We start from the raw sequence: 21,698 nt of genomic DNA, 5'->3' as shown, positions 1-21,698 counted from the left end.
GCGCTGCGGCTGCGTGGGGAGGAGGCTCGGGGCGCGGGTTCGAGTCCCGGCAGAGCCGGCCCGGCCATGGCCGCGGCCCTAGAGCCGGCGGAGGCCGAGCCGTGCCCGGAGCCGCCCGCGCACCGGCTGAGCGTGGCGGAGCTCGACCGTGAGCTGGACTCTCGCAGCGAGCTGGTGCGTCCCGAACCGCTGCGGAGGCGGCACGGCCGGGCCGCGGGGGCTGTGCCTGCCCGGGCGCTTCCCACAGGGCCGGGGGTCCGCCGAGGGAGGGTCGGAGGGGCCCTGGGACACCGCGAGGGACGGTCGGAGCCCGCACACAGCCCCCCGTGAGGGAGGGAGGGTCGGCGGCTCCCTCCGCGCTCCTGTGAGGGAGGGTCGGCGGGGCCGTCCCAGGCTGATCTGTGCCAGTTCCTGCATGGTGGCACGGGGCACTGTCACTGTCATTTACAGAAATTTCGCGTGCTTCAGCGTATATAGGAAAAAACCCCAACAGCCGCCCAAGTTCTGTATGGCGGGTGCCTTATGTAGCAGGTACAGAGTCGGTCATTTAATTTCACTCTTGCTGCAAAACCCTTTATAGTGTAATAGCGTATTTATTCTCAGAACATCTGAAGCATTCTATGACTGTTTCTGGAAATAAGTCTCACACAGCCTCCAAGAAGGAAATATTATCCCCGCTCAGCCAGGTGAAACTGTGTGTGAGCCTGCCCTCGGAGCTCTCGCCTGCCTTTCTGGTAGAGGCGTGTGTGCATAGCTGCTTTTTATGTGGCTTTAATTAAGGTCTGGAAGGCGGAGTAGGCAACCTAAATTCAGGCTGTGGTTTCTGATGTACAGATTGACGACAAAGAATTTGACATTCCTCAAGTTGATACCCCTCCAACGCTGGAGAGCATCCTAAATGAGGTGAGTGAACCATCTGACAGGGGAGTCAGGTGGGGCAGCACATGCTTGTTTTCCTGTACTCTTACTGCCTTTTTCCTGGAAAATAAAACTGTAGAGCTCCGTGGTTCTCTGATGATAGCTAGCAGGTGCATACTTAGTGGAGCAATTGCTCTATGGTGTGTGATATGGAATTTTGGTAGAGTTTTTAAAAAAATTTAAATATCCACAGCTGCAGCATAAGAGGTTTTCATCAAGTCCAAGCCCATTTCATCTGTAGATCTGAAGAGTCACCTGAAGTCTAGATAGCATATTAAAGGTCAGGGTCACCAAACAGCTCTTTTTAATTAAAAGTAATTGCAGAGTATTCAGAGTAGTTCTGAAGTTGTGGGAGAAGATAAGAGCTAGATTCTTCACAGCTTCATTTGTGTTGTTCCTTTCACATATAAGGTGTCCCAAACAGAGACAGGCTAGAAACAAGAGGAGTAGTAGAGGTAGTTATGTCTTGTTTCTGCTGGTGCCTTAAGTAGTGGAAGTTTAGTAAATTTGGGTCATCTCAAACTGTAAGGATAGGCAGTGACATCCATGTCAGAGGAGTAGCTTCCAAGTCTTAAACTTGAGAGGTAATAATGAAGAAAATACAGTTCAGTGCAGACAAAGTCTTATTGTAAGTATCTCACTAAATATAGCATGGGAATGACTGGCAAAACATTTTCTGAAAAGGATTTTAGCAGAGAAGAATCCGTCAGAGCCAAAAAGACAAACAGCTGCAGTTCAGAAAGAGCTGCTTAATGAGCATAGGGCTGCCAGGTGTACGTGAAATGAGGGGCAGCTGCTCTGCTCCCTGCTTGTTTGGCATCAGCTGGGGAGTTGTGTTTGCTCCCTCTGGCTTTGTGCTGAGAGACCAACAGGGGCTGCACTGGTTTTACAACACATCAGGGAGAATGGCCTTTTGAAAAACTATAATAAAAAATTCCAGGCTAAGACTGAAAGGAGAGAGAGATTGCAAACAGAAGAGCTGAGAGACCAGCAAAATCAACTCTCGTGGCAGCTGGAGGGACTTCTGGGCTCTTAGTACCACTTGGTGAAGTGCTGGAGTAGATGATGATAATTCTAGGCCTTCTCTTGGCAATTTGGAGACTTGGAAACAGCTCTGTTAAAGGTCAGTTAAAGTTTTAATGGAGTATGTAATATTTGGGGAAGAAAGGTTAGCTGACTTGATCTCCAGCCCACTTCTGTGATTTTTGTGAATTCTGGAAACCTTCCACAGGATTAGCCCAGTAAAGTAATAAATAGTTCTGGCTTTTAAATCTGAGGCTTTCTTGTGCACTCCTCTCCATCTCCCTGCTGAGCTGATGCTGCTTTGCTAGTGTTTCAGTTATGCTGCTGTGCGTTTTGAACATTTAGCAAGCTGTGGTGATTCTCGCCCTCCAGACTGATGATGAAGAAGAGTCTTTCATTTTGGAGGATCCCTTTCTCTTGAACATTGATAACACAGATACACACTCCTATGACACCTCTTCTGTGGCCAGCTCTGACAGTGGGGACAGGACACACCTGAAAAGGTACTGCAGCCTCATGTCCTGGGAGGGCAAACCATTTGTGAAGGGGTTCTGCTTACATCTGTTAGAAACAAGTTCTCCGTTTTTCACAAAACACTGCTATTCCTCCAGGATCACGTAGGCAAAGATGAGATTTGTAGTTGCACTGGGGGCTGGCCTGTTTGAGCAATAACAGCGTTTTATGGGAGGTGGATTAATGAAATTTCTCCAAATTTTAATGGAATCTTTGAAGCACTGAATCATGGTGACTCTAAAGAAAATGTTTCAAAGGGTTATCTGACCTAGTCTGCAAGCAGCTGGTGGTTATTTGTAAAAGGCAACTGCTGTCTCTTCTGTGAGTGGACTGCTAATATTGACATCTAATACGTGATAATTAACTCTAATACTGCTGACTTGTCATTAATTACTCAAATGATGGCCTGAGCCAGTCCTGTGGCTGCCTTGTGTACCACGAGCAGTCGCACAAGATATAAACACTCTGAAGTCTGATGGTTTATGTTGGCATAGGGTGGTGTACAGATTCTCTGTCCCTTCTTTTTTCAAACGAGTTTGTTTGCACTGAGAGAGCTGTTACCTGAAGTTGTTTAAACTTCTTCCAGTGCAGAGTATGCAGAAAAACCTGGAGGTGTTCTGTCACCTTTGGGTAAGGCTGGTTGCCATGGTTATGGGTTCTTAGCCATAATACCAGCTACTGAAAACCTGTTTGATGAACCTCTGTGGGAGCTGCTTGCTTGTGCACCTCTGGAGAGTGAAGAACCCAATGTTTCCCTGGTAGTTTTGGGAATTTGGCTCTCTGGTGGTGTGAGATTGGCAACAGAATTGCAGCTGGGGAATTTCCCTGTCCTGCCTGCTAGAGTTTACCAGTGCTGTTTTGAAATAACTGTTTCTGCACTATTTATTTTTAAAGACATTTTCTCCATAAACAGAAGCACTTAGCCTTTCTATATCCGGTGAGCTGTGTATTAATTGAAGGCTGTTCTTTACCATACACCCAGTTTTCCTATGGGTCTGTATTCTGCTAATGAGCCTTTTCCAATTGTGCATTTTTCAATAGATACTCACCTTTATGGGCTTAAACTTCCTCATTGAAAGAGCTGAAGTGTTGCTTTCAGGATGTATTAGTGAATTCTAAGGCTTGCAGATGTGTGCTTGAAACTGCCCATTTGTTTGGGGAAGTAAGGTTTTTTTACTCCAGGAGATGAGTTAAAACCAAACTGTGTGCAGGCACAGCAGGGCAGAGCAGGCTTTGCTGATTATCTCATGTCTTACCTCATTCTTTGGCCCCAAGGAGAAGAATGGAAATTGCATGAGTTACAGGTGTCTGCAGAATTTACCTGCTGGCTTGGCTGTGGGTTAGGCAAAGTTCCAAGCTTTTATTTTGCTCTAATGCTTTTTGGTTTGTTTCTTAATTCCTTAGGAAGAAAAAACTCCCAGATTCTCTCTCACTCCATGGATCAGTGATACGGCTCTCACTCCTGAAAGGAATTTCTGCCCAAATAGTGTCTGCAGCAGTAAGTGTCATCTTCTGGGCACTTCCACTGAGAAAAATTTGAAACTCTTTTGGTATGTGTGGGGGTGTGTGTGGGATATCCTGTCTGGCCCTACTATTAGTTCTGTGTAACACCATGTTAGGGGTGTCAACTACTCAGCTGTAGTCTCTAGGCAGCAGTGAATCAGGTCTTAGCTGACTTGTTGCAGCAGTGATGTGGTGGGTCATTTTTAGCACTGATTTATGTTGCTAGATGTCATGAAACTTGGTGGGAAATGTTCACATAACATGAGAGTGTGCTTGAAGGTGCTGGAACTGCGTTTGCTAAATGCCTGCAGCAGGCACATGGCTCTTTGAGAAGAGTAAAGTAACTTTGACATGGAATTACAGGATATTCTGCTTCCTCTCTGTTTCTGGGTTGTTTCTGGCCAGTGGTTCCCTCAGCTCTGTGTGCCCTGTTGGGGCTACTAAAATGCAGCTGGTGTTGATTATTTTGTGTGTTGTAGTTGTTCTAATTATTAGACATGCATGATCTGGGAGTTGTGTCTCTCACTCATGGGCTCTCCTGTTTCCCCAGGACAAAGTGGATGCTGGCTTGCCCACTGCAATTGTAAGTACTCTCACAATTTCCAAGGATTGTATATTTAGTTTTCATGCCAGTTTGTTAAACCAGTATTTAAGACATAAATAAATAAATAAATGCATATTCCTTGACTTTTCAAGTATGAGGAGTGGGAGCAGCAGCCTGAAAGCTCCCTGGGGGCAGAGTCCAGCCTTCCTTCACTGCCCAGCTGCCCCTCTGCTGAGCGAGTCCCACACCCTCCCTATTTTATACCATCACCTGGGTTTCTTAGCTCAGCACCTGACCTGTCTCCATCTGTTGACCACACTGAATTTCCCTAATTGGTTTTTTCTTTGCCAGTTATTGCTTTGACGCCTAACAGTTTTTTATAGAATCTTAAACTGGAGTGCTCCAAGTGATGGGTTCAATATCTCTGTGTCTCTCTGTCTGAAGTATTAACTAAAAGGCTGTCTAAAGGATACTCCTGCTTAACAATTTGCATCAAAATTGTTGAAGTCAAGCATGCTAATCATGTCTAACTATGTCAGAAGTGAAACTGCCTGTAGTAAAATGAGAAAAGAAGCATTTGAAGGAGATTAAATACAGTCAGTGTTTGTTTTGCCCTTGTGAAGTCAGTTTTAATATTTTAAAAAGGAACTAAAGGTGGGCTCAGTCCCTTCAATTATAGTAACAGCAGCCCATAAGAAAATATTGTTTGTTTAAAAAAAGAAAAGAAAAAAATTGTCAACTTCTAAGGCAAAAGGCTGCGCAGTGAAGTTGGAAACATGCTGTGGCTGATATGTACATAGAATAAAAACCTGTTCTTAAACATCCAGACATGAAGGCATTTGAATTTTTTTAATCTGACTTAGACTTGTTAAGAAATAAAAAGTAGAACAAAATGAATACATCTACAGCATTATGTGATTTCTATTAAGTTTTATTTCATTGAGTGCAGGTTGGCAAATACAGTGGGATCTTGGAGGATATATTTAATAGGATTTTTTTAATTTCCCATGGAAAGAAGTTGGAGTCTCTGGCTTGCTGTGGACTGGCTTCAGGGGACCAGCACTGGCCAGGGTTTTAGAAGAATTCAGATGTGGAAGTGGCAGCAGATTTAGGATAAAATTCCAAGTATTTATACTCAGCAACTACACCAAAAGAATGAGACTGACTTTAGATAGATGAAATTTTGCTGTGGGTACCGCTCTGAGCATTTGCATTTCAAACAGCAGAGGAAAAAGCAGCCCTCTGATCTTGAGATAATCTGTGTGATGGTTGTTCAGGTGTAGTACCTATGTGTCTTAATCTAGGAATTGTGCTTGTCACTTATAAATTGAAAAAGTTATAACCTTTGAAATCTTCCCCTTTTGGCAAACTTTGCTTGATAAGTGGTGGATTTGTGAAAGATGTTTCTTCTGCTTTCAATCTTCTTGTATGACTCTTTCAGGCAGCATCAAACCTGATAGCAGTGGGGACTTCCCATGGATTAGCACTGATATTCGGTAAGTTAAAAATAAAGTTTGGAGTTTTTTTGCATTTTAATGATCTTAAAAAAATGCAAACACAAGCCAAAACCTGCCAGCCTGATTTATAACTGCAGTCTGGGTTTCTTCTAGGGATGTTGTTTGTGCTAAATGTGTTTTTCTTTCAGTAAAGAAATTAAGCAGAAGTAGTATTTGTCATCCTTATTCATGTTTTGTGTGCATTGTTGGGGTTTGGCACTTTGATATTGAGAAATTTAGCCACGTGGGAATTGTCTAAAGAGCCTTTTCTATGTTTGAATAGAAAATACTCTGTTTTCATGTGGAAGAGATCACAACCTGTATGCAACCATCATCAGTAATAACCTTCTGTCCTATGTCTGAATAGGTGTCAGCTTTGTGGGAGTTGTGTTCCCTGGGAAGTGGGGCTTCTGACCCCTGGCTGTCTGCAGACCTATCCCCTGGGTGTCTCCTTCCCTGCCCTTCTCCTGCTCCAGGCAGGCACCTCTGGTCCTGTCATTCTGTTCTTCCTCTTATCACCAAACTTTCTTAAAAGGTTTTCTGAACTTCTGCCTCTGTTTGCCCAGCTTACAGCTGGGCCAGAACAGCTCTGGAACTGTTCCCAGTCACATTTGGGGTTTGTGCCCTTTGTGCAGCACCCGATTCTTATCCAGTTTAGAAATGTCAGTGTATTTATTGATGCTGGTTGAAATTCTTGGAGATCAAAAGTTAAGGGGAGAGGGTACTCCAGAGAGATGGGAAAGACTGTGGCAGTGCAAGACTCACCTTCCTGGGTATTTAGGCATTAAACTATTTGATGCCATTTGCTTAATCCAGTATTGAAACAGTTCTTCTCCCTGAAGGGAAGGTGGATTGAAGAGAGCCTCAGATCCCTCCCAAAGGTCCATGGTGCTGGGTAAGGGGCAGTGGACCTGCACTGAGGGGAGCTCTGGTAAAGATTTTCATCCTGAGGGTGTTGAAGCCTGAAGAAGATTTGAGACAGGTTGTGCAGTCTCTTTGCTTGGGGATATTCAAAATTCAGCAAGGCCCTGAGCTGGCTGGTCTCTTTGACCTTGCTTGGAGCAGCAGGACTGGGCCAGAGACCTCCATGCACAGCTCCCTTACAGCTGGAGTTACTCCATGACTCTGTGCTGTAATTTAAAAGTGATGAGGAGTGGAAGGACAGTATCCAGTTTTGTTTCAGGATGCTTCCTGCACACTTAATCTCTGCTGAATTCCTTCAGTTCTGTAACTAAAACTTGGGCATTGATCCCAATGCTCTGAGATCTGTCTAAAGAGAGACAAAACCTGGCAGCATAGGGCTCTAGAAGGCTTTGTTGTGTGCAAAGAGGGGATTGGAGATCTGGCTTGGGTTTATTCTGAAATTTAAACCAAGACTAAATTTCTGCAGACCAGTCAATATATATAGTTTTGGTTTTTTATACTAGATGTGTAAATTAGGGTCAGACTTACTCCCTGAAGGTTTGTAAGGTGTGTGCAGGGTTTATACTGTGCAATGGGAACATAACATCTTTTTTGCATGCAAAATTGTAGATCCATTTTCTGGTTGAACAAATTTTTCTGAATTGTTGTCACTAACACATGTTTAAACTTTATTTTTTGTTTCATATATTTGATTTCAGCTAATTTGTCTCTTCTCCTAAGTCCACCTGTACTTGTGACTTGTCTGCTCTGTCCATATTATAGAAGACTTGGGAAACTTTCAATATGCTTTTTTGAATGCTTCTGTTGACTTCTGAAACATTATCACAGGGCAGTTCTCAGGCTGCACATGTAATATTGAAAAGCAGAGTTTTCTTCTGGATTAGTATTGGATTAGATGCCAAGTCTGACATCCTGGAAGTGTTGCAGAAGAGATGGTAGGAAGGGATGTCTGGAGGCCTGGAGATTCTCTCCTCTGGTACCTGGGTGAAAATAGTTTTACCAGTTATGTTACAGTGAACTTCCAGTTTTATTTCCTCTCAGATTTCTAATTTTTGGTCTTCAATGCATTGAAGTGCAAATTTATAAGCTCACTTTTAAACTGCCTGGTTTTAGAACACTAACCTTCACAGCATCATTTCTTGAGTAAGTCAGAAGGGGAAACATTACTCAAAGGAAAGACTCGGCAAAATCTGAAGTTTCTCTGTCTTTGGAGATTGTCACATATGTACTGTTCATTGCTTCACTCCTTCCTTTTACATTGATTTCTGGCTTTTTCTCTCCTCTTTTGGCCCTTTCTGTGTGGACTGAAAGGCAAAGGTACAGTACCAGTGCTGTGTGCATGTCCCTGCATGACCAGGCCCTGTGCTGCCCAGGTTGCATGTTGTCTGTGCCAGGTTTCAGGGGCAGCTCAGCAGTGCAGGAACTACTCAGTGGATGATGCTGCTGGGAATTGCTTAGTGGGTGCATGTGCACTGCACACTCCCAGATTCTCCAGGCAGGGACAGTAGAGGAGCAGGTAAACGTGATTTTTGTAATGTCCTAGGGCAGCAGGTCCATAGCTGTTTGTAAAGCTGTTGTTTTGGGGCAGGACAAGGCTCTTCTGTGAGATCACCATCCACCCAGAGCATTTCCTGACACTGTGCCTAATAAAATTAGTAGTGTGTTAGTAATTCTACAGAAAACCAAGTAGGCCTTTCAAACTCAGGAAAATCAGGGCATAAGGAGAAGATCTTGATGAAAATGTGATAATCCAAGCAGTATCAACTTCTGCAGTGCTATGCTCATTTATTTGGTTTGGAAAATTACTTCTTTCACATCCACAAACTTGTCTTTTTTCTGTATGTGCAGAATTGTATTTAAACTTCATCTCATTTTGACTTCAGACTCTGAGAGCAACACAGTTACTGCTAGAAAATTTTCAGATGAAGAATTGCCTTATGTAAATTGAAAAATTAAAAACATTTTTGACAATTGATAGCCACCTTTGTTTCAAGCATTTGGCAAAAGCTTTTTATGTTTAATCCTTAATGTGCCTTACTTGCAAGCTGATAATACAAGTCTGGAAAATCATTAGATCAGCTTTTATAACCCTTTGCTTTTGTTTATTTTTATTACTTTGCCATCTTATTCGTAGAAGCTCATTGATTTTCTGATCTTGATTTACCTTGGAAGAAATTTCATCCATATTATAGTTGAGGTTTTTTTATAAGATCTTGTCTAATGGTTCTTATTGTATGTCATCCTTTGACTGTCTGGAAACAAGAACATGTACTGGATTGGTCATACAAATCACTTAATTTTGGGATACAATAGAGGTCTTGTTTGTTTGAATTGACATTGCAGGTGGGGGAAAAAGAAAATGGCTTTTGAAAGTTCCTGTGGGTACACATATAAAGATGTAAAACCTTTTCAGAGAAAGCTGTGGAGGATTCTCCTTTTTCATGCCTGAGAGGAAATGGGCTATTGATAGAGTCACTAACAGGCTTAGGCTGAAGTAGAAGGTACTTCCAGGAATGAAGAAGTCATTAATCTTTAATACAAGGAGCTGCAGTATCCCCCTATTTTCAAACAAATTTTTATGGTTAGCTGGTGGTATTTTTGTAAATGAACTGCATTTCCAGGCCTCTGGAACAGGCATTATTTCTTTGGATCTTGACACCATTTGGAGAATATCTCTCTGTGGAACTTGTTTTCCAGCTGTAGCTCTGTTTTCTCTGAACTTCCATGGAAATCTTTCATGATTCATCTTCCTTTTTCCTTGACCGGTTCTGATCTATGCCGTGAACATCCCTGTCACAGTGATGTCAAGGTGTGTCCTAGCAGCGTGGCCAAAAATGTTTTCTCCTCACTCTGAGCAGTGCTTTAGAGTAATCCAGAAGTTCAACTGTTGTTCTTGCTGGTGTTTATTTCTGAACTTCACTCCTACCTCTTCATACAGGTGGGATTTGAAAGGTGACTCCCACTCTCATCTATCTGAATAGACGGATAAATGCATTATTTTGGGCAAGTAATGTAGGATACATCCATGCTCTGTTTCACAGCCAGCACATTCCCAGCAGTGCTGCAGCTTGGAGAACCATGTCCCATGCCCTGGGCACATCTTCCAGGGCATTTCTGGTGATCAGCTGTGCTTCCTGGATCCAGTCCTTTCCCTTCCTTGCTCAAGGTGGATCCTGCACACCGTGTTATTGTGATGCTTCTGATGTATTTCATATCCCTGTAGTCTTCATTCCAATAGTTCTCACAAAGCATCTTTTCTCACTCCCTCACTCAAAAGCAGGACAAAAGCAGAGACAGGTGGAAAGAGCAGCTCCAGAACATCTTTCTTAGCTTTTGAGAGCAGTGCAACGAAGACAGGCAGAGGTTCTCATCCAAACTCATGAAGAGCAGCATCTTGTAAAGCGCTTGTGAGTCTCATGGTGGGAACCTCCAAGAACTTGGCACAGACAGAGGTGCCCATGGTTTGTGGTGTGCAGGAGTGGACAGGGCATGGCCCTGCAGCAGTGCAGTCCCCGTGGAGGCTCTTCAAGCAGTGGCACCTCCTTTGCAGCACCCTGTGGCTCAGGGAGGGAGTTCCTTTATAGAGTAAGAGCTGTGTGCACCAGAACTCATTGGGTGTTTAAACTGTGCAGCTTGGAGACAAAAGTGCCTTTTCTTTCCAGCCTTTGGCCTTTAGCAACAAAACCAGGGAGTAAAATTACGTAATAGGAATAAAATTATGACATAAAATTGCACTTACCAAAAACCTCCGTTGGTGTTTTTTAGTTGATCTTCAAAGGCAGAAATACAAGGCTCAGAAGGTAGAATTAATTTTGTCATCTTCATTGCTACAACTTAAGCACTGTTGCAGAATAGTAAAAGGAAAGCTAGATACTATTTTGATTTTTCTAGTAGTTTCTTTTTCAGTATGTAATGCCTCTTCATTTCCATATTTCCTGTCCCTGGTTTGTACTAAAAATGATTTTTGTATTTCCCTGCAAGACAGTGTCCCACTCTTTTTGTTCTAATGTGAGCTCTCATCTTGTAAATCCCTTTTTAAAGAAACTTAACTGTAAGTCTGTGAACTTTTAACGTACCCCAGGTGAATTGTATGTGTAAATAATTTCATGATGTTAACTTTAACCACTGCTCTTCCTTTAATTTTTTACCAATTGTTCTGCTTCAGATCAGAACCAGGCTCTCCGGCTGTGTCTGGGCAGCACCGCAGTTGGGGCCCAGTACGGGGCCATCTCTGCTCTCAGCATCAACAATGACTGCTCCAGGCTGCTCTGTGGCTTTGCAAAAGGACAGGTAATTCCCAAGGGATGAGCTGCTCCAGTGCTCTGTCCTGAGAGGTACCTGGAGGTGCCAACAGCTCCAAGCCAAGCCCCCTCAGTCTGTAGCTGTGTGTTGGCTGGTTCAGTGCTCAGAAGCAGCACATACAGTGTGATGTGCCCAGAGCTTTTTGGGGCAGCCAATTCCTGCTGAATCAGGTTTCTGTGGAGGAAGTGAGTAATGCAGAATACAGCAAAGGGTTCAATTAATTGTGACATAATTCCTATTAAACTGAAATGTGCAGTGGCTCACTGGGACAAGCAGTTTAGTCTTTGTAGGTCACTCTCTGAGGTCTGTGCATGGTAATTAAAGCTGTTTTTTACTGTGGTGATGACTTGAAATTCTTGAAACTCATATGTAACACCATAATGAATTTTTGCTAATACCTTACTTGTATGACATAAGTAGCATAGCTTTTGAAGGGAAAAGGGGTTGAGTCTGTTGTAGTTTTATGCCCTTCTCAGAAGCAAAAGAGAGAAAGCAATTCCTGAGCAAAAGTAACAAGACTAAACCAAAATAGGCAGACATTACCTTGGTAACATTTAGAGGAGTACAAAGGCGGCTACTTTTTCTTTTTGCGTTTGTTTCCCTTTGCTTTCACCTTCACAGTAGATAAAACACACCCCTGTGCCTATGGTAGGACTAAATGACAGCTTGCTGCAGGCCATGTGGAAATACTTCATCCATGCAGGACAGCAGCCAGTTTTAAATGATGCTCAGATAAAACATTTTGGAACAACAGCTCTGAAACATATGGTCTAGAAGCATTGATAGATGATTTATAGGATCACATAAAGTAATGTTTCCCTTAAAAAAGTTTTATTCAGATTGTAGTCTTAGCTCTTCTGGGCAGTTATGCAGTGTGTAGTTTGGGACTTCCTGCTTCTTAGCTGAGAAATTGCTTGACTTTAATATTAAGTGCAAGCCAAGGTCTATTCTCCTACCTGCCTTGTCATGCTGAGCAAGCTCAGGAGGAAAGGAGGAGCAAAGTTCATGGTAGCCATGGAGATGCTTGAGTTTTGCTCAGGGGTGTTAGCAGGGATTTTTCACCTGTTCACTGGTTCTGAGACAGAAATTCATTTGACTTGTTGGGTGGTAACAAAGTTATCTTACACTCTTTCATGTTCTTATCAGGCAGACAGCTGTGAGCTGAGGGAAATTGGGCAGGTAGGAAGAGCTGGCCAAAAGGACATGATTCAGAGTTGAGGTAGCACATGATGTCAGCTCTAAGCAGACAAGTGAACTGCTTGGAGAGACAGGACAGGAACAGATTTCGGGTCACTTTTCTTTGATATGAAACCCCTACTAACCCAGAGAGATAATGTCAGTATAGGAATTTGTTGATGTACTGTAATGCATGAGGTGATGGAGAGAACCCCTTGACAGTGAATGTGTACTGAGCACAATCTGCTTGCAGATCACCATGTGGGATCTGGCCAGTGGGAAGCTGCTGCGATCCATAACAGATGCCCACCCTCCAGGAACAGCCATTTTGCACATCAAGGTAATAAACCCTAAATGTACTACTTTTATCCCAGTTTTGTTCAGTCAGATGTGGTGACTTTCCTTGTGCAGTACTTTTAGACTTTAGATGAGAGCAGCTGCCTATGGCAGTGGTATCCAGAGATGAGAAAAATGAGCAGAAATTCTGTTTTAAAATGAGACTGAGTATTCTGACATAATAGTTTTGGCTGTGAGTTGTACTGTAACAAACAACAGTTGTCTGTTATAACTCCTCTCTCCAGTGCCAAAATATATGAAGAATTAGTTGTTAGAACATATTTCTCTAAAACTTGCAGTGTTTTGACCTGAATACATGACTTGCCAACTTTCAACTTAAAAGAATCTGAACTGTAGAAAGTAGCTTCTGTAAGCAGTTTTTCAGATAGCTTGTTGGGAATGTTTTGGGTTGAAAGAAAAATCGACTATGGCTTCTTGTTCAGCATAGTGTTATTGTCATACACAGAAAATCATATCTGAGTTTGTGCCTGGCTTTGTTTTACATAGCCTCAGATGTTTGTGGGCTCACAGATTCTGTATATAAACACCTCCAGAAGTGTCCCCAGCAGAGACTGTGATCCTTTGTCTGAATTATTTGGTATCTTTAGAAGTTCTGGATGTTTCGGATTTGGGTCTGTCTGTAACTGCAACTCATCCACCACCTCTGGCCCCAACCCATGGGCTTGAGGCGGAGAGCCCTTCTAGAGGCAGCTCAGGTTTTGGTGTGCTGCAGTTCTGAGCTGCAGCATAAAGTAGTGGGGCTTTGGTAGCAAAATCTGGCAACAAGGCTTGCTGGGGAAATGAAGGTGGAACACAAACCTTGCTTTTCTTGCACGTCATAAAAAACCCCCAGTAATTGTCTGAACTTGGTATGTTCAAGGTGTCTTTCTGTAGGTACACTGCTTGTACTCTGTCTGTTGTTAGTACTGCCATAGCATCCATTTTTATATCCATTTGTTGTAGTTTATTTCTGAGGGCCATTTTCATCTCGTTTTCTGCTCAGTTTACAGATGATCCGACACTCGCAATCTGCAATGACAGTGGAGGCTCCGTGTTTGAACTGTCATTTAAGTAAGACAATAACTCTCCCCAGTAAAAGTACCAGAAACCAATTCTGGGTCATCGTTTCTAAAACCTAGGGAGAAAAAAAAAAACCCCTTGAAACCAATAAAGTTACTGCCTGAATGTTGAAGGTGTAATTTAGGGCTACAGTGTTATTTCTCAGCTGAAGGAAGATGCTGTGTGGCAGTGCAATAGCTAAAGAGTAGCCTTAGTTGTTATGGTGTCACTGTATTGTCCAGAATTTGGCACTCCTTGTGGGCTCTTGGTAGCTGTCATAGAAGTGCTGCCTCTCATTGTATCTTGGCTCATTAGTGAGAACTGTCCTGCAGTAGCTGCTCGTTTTACTCTTGGCCTCTTCAAGAGGAAGAAGGACTAGGAGGAAGGATTGACAGTCAATCCAATAAAGTTCAGGAATTTCCCAAACCTTATTCTCAGATAACATCTTAAGGAATTCTTGTCTGTATCTGAGCAGGTGTATGGGATTGCCTCCAGTTTCATGTCAGAAGTGATCTCTGGAGCTGTGCAAGGGACTTCTTAGAAGGAGTGTTTATGAGGGATCACTCCTGAGATTGTTGGGCTGCCACCAAGCTGATCTCTGCTCTTTGCAGGAGGGTTATGGGAGTGAGGACGTGTGAGTCTCGGTGTCTCTTCAGTGGCTCCAAGGGGGAAGTTTGCTGTATTGAGCCATTACATGCAAAGGTTGATTTGAGAGACCATCCTATCACCCAGTATTCACTGCTGGCCATGGCCTCCCTCACTAAGGTAACTTGCAGCTTTTGGGAGGCTTGATGTGAGAGATCACAAAGGAGAAGTTCTCTGCTGTATACTCAGACATTTTATTTTGCCTTCTTGCTTTCCTTGAAGATCCTGGTTATTGGCCTGAAGCCGTCTCTGAAAGTGTGGATGACCTTTCCCTATGGCCGTGTGAGTAATAAAGTGAAACAGGTGCTTTTTGGGTTATGGCTACAAACATTTTATTGGTGGGAAGGAGATGAGATCAGGAGCAGGTGTTTGGTACCACTGCCTTCCACAGCACTGTGGAATTGCAGTGATGATCTGCGGGTCTAATGTGTGGAGGTTGTGGCAGAGGGGAGGTGAGAAGGCTGCTTCCAGCTCTGTGAAAATGCTGTTTTTCTCAAATAAGCAGGAGGGAGTCCCTCAGCTTCTTGCCTTTCCTGCTGCAGTGTGTATGCTCCACAGATGAAATGTTAACCTGATTATGGCTACAATCACCTTGGACTGGGGCCAGTTTTATATTAGAACTGTACAACAGACCCCTTAATTACAGGGACAGGAGCCAAGAAGAATTTGAGCATTAAACAGTCTTCTGAACTCTTGATTATTTACTTTCATTGGTCAATGGCTTAATTCCTCATGTAAAAGCAGCTGGGGGCAGATGTGGGATGAGTTATATTAGGAGAATGGAGATAAGGGGGACATGAAGCTGCAGCTTGTTGTAGTCCATGTATCCATGTGGGATTGGTTCTACCCTGAGCAGCTCAGACACCAGTGGTGTTCTGTCTGGTGTCCACTTTGCCAAGGGCTCCCAAATGTGTGGCTGGACCAAAGAGCACAAACTACTGCCAGGAGTTTGCTTTGCAGCATCTGTGTATACCAGGCACAGGCAGAAGTGAGAAGCAGCTGATGAGCCACGTGTCCTGGAGCTGAGGCTCTGCCTGGTGTGCCTTAACCACTGGCTGTGCTTTTTGTGTGACAGATGGACCCTTCGAGTGTCCCTCTGCTGGCGTGGCACTTTGTGGCTGTGCAGAACTCGGTGAACCCCATGCTTGCCTTCTGTCGAGGAGATGTCGTGTACTTCCTTCTGGTGAGCCTGGGCTGTTCTGTGCTGCTTTCACGTGGTCACATCTCATCCACACATTCAGAGATTGAGCCTCTATCTCGGTGACAGTGTGATAGCTGAGCATGCTGGGAACAGCTGCAGCTTCCCACTGGCTTGGGAAAACCAGCCTGATGGTCATTGCTCTTCAGCTGCAGTGGTGCCTTTGCCTGGAGGCATGAGATTTACCTGTCCCAGAAGTATGGATTTGCAGTGTGTTTCTACTGGAGATACGTGTGTGGATTGTCTTCTGGGAGAGCATGTGAATTTGAGACACCATCTTAGTTTTTACTTCAAAAGATGAGCCTGGAAAAAAGTTGTGTAAAACGCTAAGAAAAGATCTTTCAGTCCTGCTGGTGTGTAACTTGAGGGCATGATGTTCATCCTGTTTAGATCTGCAGCAGTTACATTTACAGATGTGATTGTTTGGAGACAATTTCATGCTTTAAATATGAGAGCAATACCTAGACTTCTGAAAATCTGGCATTTTGGCTTCGGAGTGTCAAGTTGGTTTTTCAACTCTGCTATCATGTTGGACCTTAAGCTTTGTTTAAGCATCCAGACATGCTGTCTGGATTGAATCCCCTTTCTCCTCTCTCATCTCCCCTGGTAAAACTGGGGAGAAAGAAAAGGGTGAATGTTTAAACTTGTCTTGCTGAGATGCCTGTCTGGGGGGAGCTCAAGATTCCTGGAGTCACTCTGGTGCCCTGTGGGAACTGAAGGAAGTCTTTGAGTCTAAGTCAGCCTTGTTTGATTTCTCCTTTAGGTCAAGAGGGATGATAGTGGTGCAATACATGTCACAAAGCAGAGGCAGCTTCATCTGCACTATGATCTCATCAACTTTACTGTAAGTCTCAGTACTGCAGAATGGTTAAATTTTTTTTGCACTAGTTTTCTTGTAAATGTATCTCAGTAGCCCTTAGTTCTGTGCTCTTGGCTGTGTTTGTCTGGTGACAACTAACTGAAAATGTCCTTATACTTGGGACTCTGGAAAACCAGCACAGTGTGGTAACCATCTCTGAGCAGTGATGTAGTTGTCTTGGCTTGACACCTCTGGATAGAAAGTGTGCTGGAGCATAAACTGTGTGCCAAGAGGACAAGAGCTCTGGTGGATTGCCATCTGTCTATAGCTGTTTCCTGTGAAGATTGCATGTAATTTCTCTGCAGAAGGACCCTCATTATCTCTGCCTTTAAAGTCATGCATGTGCAGTTGTGAAGTGGTCGTGTATAGAAACAAAGCTACTGGCTGCCCCAGAATTCCCAGTAGGGGTACTCAGGGATATGGGCAGAACTTGTTTGCTTGGCTCTAGTGGAGAATGCATTGCTGAGATGTGGAATTTGGTGCTTTTGCAGTGGATCAACTCACGGACAGCAGTGCTGCTGGACAGTGTGGAGAAGCTGCACGTCATAGACCGTCAGACTCAGGAGGAGCTGGAGACCATTGAGATCTCAGAGGTTCAGCTGGTCTACAACAGCAGCCACTTCAAGTCTCTGGCCACGGGAGGCAACGTCAGCGAGGCCTTGGTAGGCAGCTGTGTTTGCAGCTGTGTTTGACCTAGGCTCTAAGTGGAAGCCTGGAGGGAAAAAGCCTTTTGGGAGCATCTCAGAAGTCAGACGTAGTGGTGATGTGGGCAGCTAACAGACAGGTCACATTTGGTGCATTGAAGATACTAGGAACTGCTCCTCCTTTACCAAGCTTTGGAATACTCTGTCTAGGATAAAAGCTGATGTGCTTTATTCTTTAAGAGGATTTTTTACTTAATACACACAGACTGGAGCACTGGTTACTGGCAGTCAAACTGCTGTTGTAACAACTCTCACTTCAACAGTTGTCTTCCCATCTGTGTGCCCTACACATTTGCTCTTGAGGAAGATATGTGAAGAAGCAGGTGGCAAGGAAAAGGCCCCCATAACCATTTTGGCACCTGAGGGTAGAGTCAGAGCCCTCCTTCATCATGTCTTTGGGTAGCCAGAGCTCAGCAGCACTTGAAGCTGAGTTCACAAGCAGGAGGGAGTGACAGCAGAGCTCTTTGACTTGCTACTGCCCAGCGATCTGTGGTGTTCTTTCTCCAGCCTCATTTTGATTTCTGCATTACAAAGGATCTTGGAAGTGTATTTGTTGTTTGAGAAATTAAAAGAAGCCCCAAAAAATGGAGTTTTACTTGCATGTGATTTTTCTCCCTGTAGGCACTGGTTGGAGAGAAAGCTTGTTACCAGTCCATCAGCAGCTGTGGTGGTCAGGTCTTTTACCTTGGAACTAAGGTAAGTGGGTGGAATTTTTCAATAAACACACAGGGCATTCACTGTTGATGGTAGCTCTTCTAGAGAAGGGCAATTTGTCTTCTGTGGACATGTGTATTGGGAAAAGGTTCTTTGTGCACTTATGTCACTTATGTTGTGGGGTGAAGGAAACGTGCAGTAATTTGATTTTAGCCAGGATATGGGCTGAGTGAGACATTGTCATAGTTTCACAACATCCTGATTCTTTCTGCTCCGAAGTAAACATAGCCTTACTTTACTGACATGTCCTCTGCCCTAAGCTTCTGTGTCTCTGTTATAAATGTGCTAGGAAATAAGACAGCCGCTAAAACTGGGCTCCAATGTGTACTGTTTGAGAGTTGCTTTTTTTTAGTCATTTGTACTGGTGTGCTGTGGTGGGTCTGTGGGGTACTACAGGCTGCATGAGCAACTGCCAGTAAATAACTTTCAATTCCTTTTTTTCTTTCCTAGTCTGTTCATGTAATGACATTGAGAAGTTGGAGAGAGGTATGTTGAGAGGGAGACTGTACAGCTTAGGCTTGAATTGCTTAAATCTAGCTCAAAAGAGGGAGGGAGCATTTGTGAAGCATTTTCTGGGTGCTGTATTCTGATTGCTACACAGAACCAGTGCTGTGGAAACACTGATTTTCATGGGGGCACCGGGACTCCTGCTTGCCTAAATTCCCAGGCTGAATGGAGACCCTTTTCTCCCAAACAAGGCATCCTGCCGTGCCGTGTGTCAGCTTTTGTTAGTGCAGTGTATGACTTACCTGAGTGTGTGGTGAAGCCTTCCACAAACTGTGTGCAAGCTTGTGTCTGCCACACAAACATCCAGGTGTGAAAGAGAACCTGCTTCACTGGAGTTTGTCTCCAGCTACTGCAGGAGCTGCATCATCAAATCCATAAAAGACTACCTAGAAAGTCCTTTAAATCCTAGAAAGGATTTTAGGTCCTTATTAGTTGAAGATTTTTTTGGCACATAATTTCTCTGACAGCTGAAACCCCATCAATGCCCACACTAAAGTTCTTAGTGATCTATTTAGATCTGTTCCTGTGTTGTAGCTTTCATTTGACTCAAACAGCTGTTTTCCTTTCTGCATCACCACTTTGCATTATGTTTATTCAGTGTGTGCTTGTTTTCTCTCAAGCTTTGTTTTGCAAGGCTAAGCAGAGCTTTTTCAGCTCTCTCTTGAGATTACTTTCCCATTCCTTTCTTTATTTGTAGTCCCTGTTCTGTGTCCTCTGTGCTCAGTTTCTTGGGCATGGGCAAACAGTGTGCCACATATTGCTCTGGGTAAGGTCTTACAAGTGCAATGTACAGTGTCACTCCTTCTTCACAGTCTCTGCTAGATGTGTCATTTCTCATGCATCCTTGGATCTCATTTTTCTGTTCCTTTGGGTATGAGATGTCAGTGACTTGGGCGCTCTGGAGATGGACTAGTGCCTTATAGCCAAACTGATTTCTGCTGGAAGTTGCTGGTACTGTTGGGTAGCATCATTCCTCTGTTTCCAGCTTCAGGGGCACATCTCTCTTGTCTTTCTGTTCTTCTGTCTCACCTCACATGCTCCCAATTGGTCATCAGCAAGCTTTAGTAGTAAATTCAGCTTATGCCTATATGTAGAAGGCTCCATTGCCTCAAGAATCAGCTTCTAGACTTATTCCCAAGGAGATCTGGTAGCCATTTCTTTGCAATCTTGTATTTCTCCTTTAAGCAGTGACCTTCACCATTTTTCCTCTTGCTTAGGTTGCTTTAGGGCTGTTTTCCTCATCTATGGTTATAAACTCCTTCACATGACATTGTATCAGGACCTTTTATAGGATATGAACAATTGAGCTCTGTTGAGGTTTTAGTTACCAAGACTGCTTCTCTCTGCTGGTTTTGTCTCCTGCCATTCACCACTGAATTTGGTTTAGTAAGCTGTAATGAAGAGTCTCGTTCTGATCCATGATTTCAGGTACAGATTTTCCTGGAATTCCAAAGTCAAACACAATTTGTTCTCTGAGACAGCCCCTTTTAAATTGCTGTATGGTTTCTGCTGTGTTGCAGTTGTGCCTCTATCATAGGGGACTTAACTGAGAGTTTGAATTGACTGTGTGGTGATTAGGGTGAAGCTGAGAGTTAGTTCTTGCTGCAGGACAGGATGCTGGGCTGAGACCTGAAATCTCTCTTTTCTCAAACAGTTCTTTGACACTGACCTGTCATACCAAGGCCAGTGGTGTTTGACCTTGGGTGTTAATAGTTCTTTAAAGCAGAAAATACTTGTGATCTGCTTCAGTCCTTGCTGACTGTGAGCTCAGGAGAAAGTAGGGGGTAGGATAAGTACACACTTTGCTGGAAGCATGGCAGAGTTGTTCACTCCAAGCTGTTGTGCTCCAAGTGATGAGGCAAGGATGAAATGGAAAATTTTGATCCTTTGTTTATCAGACAGTCAATAATGCTGGGGGTCTTCATCTATCAAGCATCTGACTTAAAATGTCTCCCCCATAGGGACTTGATGTACTGGGACCTGACATTTCTTAGTCAAGCAGAGAATGTCTATTTGAGAGAATCTCTTTGAGATCCTGTCCTTTAATGCAATGTGGTGAGAGTTTTTGAGGTATCTTGTTGCCTTGCTGTCAGGAACCATGACTACTGGGAAATGCTGGTCTTAAAGGGGAGGGAATAATCTTTTCTGTAGCTCTGAGGTCTGGTAATTTGTTACTGTTATTGTAGAGAGTTGACCACCTTCTGAAACAAGAACGTCTCACAGATGCTCTGGCTCTTGCTTGGTCCTTTTATGAAGGTAAAGCGAAGGCTGTTGTAGGTAAGTTTGGACTTGTTTGCTTCTAACTGAAACCTCTGGGGATGGTTTTAAATATCTGCACATACAGGAATCACTTTTTAAGGGGAGGAAAACAGAATTGAATTGAAGAAGAGAAAATAGGATGTGATGCTTTGAGTTTGGCAGAAGCAACCTTTATATGGAGTAGTTTGGTTTTTAATTTTTTTTGAAACTGTAGTCCCTTTAGCAACTCAAATGAAAGTCAGGTTTGATCTGTGTGTGACTCCATGTTGTTGTCACTTTGCCATGAAGGAGGTAGATCCAGATGTTGAATATCCAACCTGCTAAAATATTCTTGAAAGCCATGCATGACCTGTAGGTATCTTTCAGTGTGATTCTCTGTCAGCTCTGCCAGGCGGGTACTTTGATCAAGGTCTCTCCCCTGACTCAACAAGGAACTGAAAGAATCATGCTGGTTTTTGGCACCACATTTCCTACAAAGAAGATTGCTTGAGAAGTGTGTTAATCATGCCAGAAACTGCCACTTGTGTGGTCAGATTTGTACTGGACACATTGATTTTACAGCCCAATAACTTCTGATGGCTTTGACAGTGGGATGCAAGTTCCCAGGACAGGAGCCTGCTGTGAAATTGCTGGTATATGAAGATGTGTTTTGTTTTAGTGCATGGATATAGCACAATAAAGCAGATTGTAACACTTTGAATAATGAAAAACTGTCTTTTTGAGTTGGCATTTATATTTTCCCCTTTTAGTGCACTTTATTCAGCTTATTTGCATTGAGACCTCCTCCAGCAATTACCCTCATGTACAGTCTTTGACAGCTCTCTATTAATTGTTCTGTCAGTATTAAACAGCACTCAGAACTGTTCTTGCTATCCTATGCTGGAACAGTCTTTAAGTGAGAAGAACAAACCTTTTGGAGAAGAGAGGGCTAAAAGTAGAACATAAAACTGTATTTACATATCCTGGCCTCTACATCTCAAGGGTAGTTATGTTGGCATCTGAACTGTGGAGTTTTTTT

At 43.5% G+C, this 21,698-nt stretch overlaps 1 protein-coding gene across 2 annotated transcripts in view; it reads left to right on the top strand.

The window, feature by feature from the left end:
- Positions 1-26: 26 nt before the first annotated feature.
- VPS8 (VPS8 subunit of CORVET complex) overlaps positions 27-21,698 on the top strand; it is a 66,800-nt gene continuing 45,128 nt past the window's right edge. Inside the window, exons 1-18 of one of the 2 annotated variants that reach the window (XM_041486883.1) lie at positions 27-174; positions 835-903; positions 2,314-2,444; positions 3,859-3,952; positions 4,508-4,540; positions 5,943-5,997; positions 8,233-8,238; positions 11,087-11,211; positions 12,653-12,739; positions 13,739-13,806; positions 14,406-14,559; positions 14,662-14,721; positions 15,515-15,622; positions 16,401-16,481; positions 16,988-17,158; positions 17,822-17,896; positions 18,365-18,400; positions 20,608-20,698. In XM_041486883.1, coding sequence (XP_041342817.1) covers positions 67-174; positions 835-903; positions 2,314-2,444; positions 3,859-3,952; positions 4,508-4,540; positions 5,943-5,997; positions 8,233-8,238; positions 11,087-11,211; positions 12,653-12,739; positions 13,739-13,806; positions 14,406-14,559; positions 14,662-14,721; positions 15,515-15,622; positions 16,401-16,481; positions 16,988-17,158; positions 17,822-17,896; positions 18,365-18,400; positions 20,608-20,698 — 1,552 coding nt within the window. In that variant the 5' untranslated portion in view covers positions 27-66. The remainder of the gene's footprint in view (positions 175-834; positions 904-2,313; positions 2,445-3,858; positions 3,953-4,507; positions 4,541-5,942; positions 5,998-8,232; positions 8,239-11,086; positions 11,212-12,652; positions 12,740-13,738; positions 13,807-14,405; positions 14,560-14,661; positions 14,722-15,514; positions 15,623-16,400; positions 16,482-16,987; positions 17,159-17,821; positions 17,897-18,364; positions 18,401-20,607; positions 20,699-21,698) is intronic. The other variant, XM_041486884.1, reaches the window with a different exon arrangement.

Source organism: Pyrgilauda ruficollis, unplaced genomic scaffold, assembly GCF_017590135.1.
Source record: "Pyrgilauda ruficollis isolate IOZ18807 unplaced genomic scaffold, ASM1759013v1 scaffold79, whole genome shotgun sequence".
Taxonomy (NCBI): domain Eukaryota; kingdom Metazoa; phylum Chordata; class Aves; order Passeriformes; family Passeridae; genus Pyrgilauda; species Pyrgilauda ruficollis.
The sequence above is the reverse complement of the archived record's forward strand: the minus strand, read 5'-3'. Positions and strand labels throughout refer to the sequence as shown.